This window comes from Sciurus vulgaris, assembly GCF_902686455.1.
Source record: "Sciurus vulgaris genome assembly, chromosome: 19".
NCBI lineage: Eukaryota > Metazoa > Chordata > Mammalia > Rodentia > Sciuridae > Sciurus > Sciurus vulgaris.
The window spans coordinates 4,961,276-4,963,643 of NC_136480.1; the positions used below are offsets into that span (position 1 = coordinate 4,961,276).

Below are 2,368 nucleotides of genomic sequence, written 5' to 3' on the forward strand. Positions count from 1 at the left end.
GACACTGAACTGGAGAGCTGCTTATTTAAAGGAGGAGAAAATTGGGACTTTCTGGAAGTCAATCTTTGAGTCTTTGATCAAATGTTTTTTCTTTCATGAAAACCTTAAAATAGAATGATTCTGAAGCTATTTGAACTGTGACTTTAATTACCACTCTGATTCCAGATGACTGAGGAGAAAACATTAGGATATATTCCTAGGAATATATGATAACTGGACTTGGCTCACTTAGGATAGTTATTGTGGGGAAGATAATAACAGGAATGTAAGATGTAAAGGTGCAGTGATTTAAACACAGTCCTAAAATACCACCAAAGGCCTTTCTACACATATTGCTAAGATGTTCTAACATGATGGAGATAAATTGAAGCAGCAACACAGGAAGTCATTACTAAAACAATTAAATTAAATCTCCCAAGTCAAAGGTATGAACTGTATGATTTAAACATAATGGCCAACCTGTCTACTGATGTTCTTATATGCCAAAATCACTTCCATATATCACACACAATAGGTCTAGAAGATAGGTAATAGGACTGCCCATATTTCAGAGATGAGATGATCGGATTTAGCATCAAGGTCCCATTTGAACTCAATAGAAGATCATGAAGGAAAATTCAAACAATGTCTTAGAGGGCATGCTTCTCAATGCTGGATCAGTTGATGTATTAAAGATATTACATCTGGTTAAAAACCAGAATAAAGAGAGTACTAAAATAATACCCCTATGTGTACACCTACATCATTGAGATCCATTTCTTGAGAGGGTTAGAATTCTCTGCAATTGTGCAATCCTCCCTATTACATTCACCAAAATTGTAGACATTTCAATATGTACCCGGTGCTTAATCAAGAAGAGAATGATGAAAACCGAGTAAGACATTACCCCAGACAACCTCAAGATGAGATTATACTCGAGAACGGTTTTCAAAGGTCAGTCTAAGTGAATAGGAAACCTGATGCACAATGGCAGCCCAACAATCATTACATTCTCCAGACATGACTTGGTGATAAGGAAAAGGTTGTGTGAGGGTGAATCCACACATTTCCTGATGGGAAGACTAGAGACTGAGATTGATGAAGATGATACTATTTGAAAAAAAGACTTTTTCTTCATTTTCTCCTAAGATATAATGTGATTCCTTGCCCAAACAATGAAAAAGATGAAACACCTTTATGATTTTACTGGCATAAGAAATGCATTTTTCTCTGAGGTGGGCATTGGGATCTCAGCCAACACCATCCTTCTTCTCTTCCACATCTCCACGTTCCTTCTTCAGCACAAGTGTAAGCCCACCAACGTCATCATTGGGTTCTTGGCCCTAATCCACATAGGGATGCTGATAATTATGGGGTTCACAGCTACAGATGTTTTTGTGTCTCAGAATGTTTGGGATGACATAAAATGTAAATCATTCCTCTCCTCGTACAAGGTTTTGAGGGGTCTCTCGATTTGTGCCACCTGCCTGCTTTGTGTCCTCCAGGCCATCACACTAAGCCCTGGAAGCTCCTTCTTGGCAAAATTTAAACACAAGTCTCCACATCAGATCCTGTGCTCCCTTGGGTTCCTGTGGGTCTTCTACTTGTCCTTTAGCGCTCACTTCTCATTCTCTTCTACTGCCATGCACAATGTGACTTCTCATGGTCTTGAATTTATTACTGAATCCTGCATGATTTTACCAGTGGGTAACTTCCTCAGGCATTTATTTTCCATATTAGGTGCATTGCGGGATGTCTTTCTTATAGGGCTCATGGCTCTCTGCAGTGGTTACATGGTGACTCTCTTGTGCAGGCATAAGAGGCAGTGCCAGCACCTTAACAGTCCCTGCCTTTCTCCAAAAGCATCCCCTGTACAGAGGGCCACCAGGACCATCCTGCTGCTCATGAGTTTCTTTGTGCTCATGTACTGTTTGGACTGCATCTTCTCTTCCTCAAGAACTAAGTGGAAAAATGACCCTGTTTGTAATTATATCCAGATGATGGTGTCCAATGGCTATGCCACAACAAGTCCTTTCCTACTGCTCTTTAATGAAAAACAAATTCTTAACATATTGAAAACTTTTTGGAGGAAGATAGCACATAGTCAACTACTGAGTGTTCAGTGGTTCTCCTAATGTGCAAATAAGCTGGCTCCTGTATCACAGCATAGAATATATGCTCTCTGGAAATTCAATATGGAGATATGCATGTTTTGTTAAATTTGTTTACCTTGAGACATGTGGATAATAAACATCAGAAAAATGTCAATCATGTACATTTTGGTTTAACACAAGGACACAACATATCCTCTTGGTGTCAACCAGTGATTTCTATGAAGTGGGAGTCACTTTTAAGACATGGGTTAGCCACTTATAAACACTTTGAAAGT

General features: G+C 39.2%; 1 protein-coding gene across 1 annotated transcript; it reads left to right on the forward strand.

The window, feature by feature from the left end:
- Positions 1-1,154: 1,154 nt before the first annotated feature.
- Positions 1,155-2,114, forward strand: LOC306650486 (vomeronasal type-1 receptor 90-like; the record flags this gene model as incomplete). Its single annotated transcript, XM_079122493.1, has 1 exon — positions 1,155-2,114. One exon carries the CDS (start codon positions 1,155-1,157, stop codon positions 2,112-2,114), a length of 960 nt encoding a protein of 319 aa, XP_078978619.1.
- Positions 2,115-2,368: the final 254 nt, after the last annotated feature.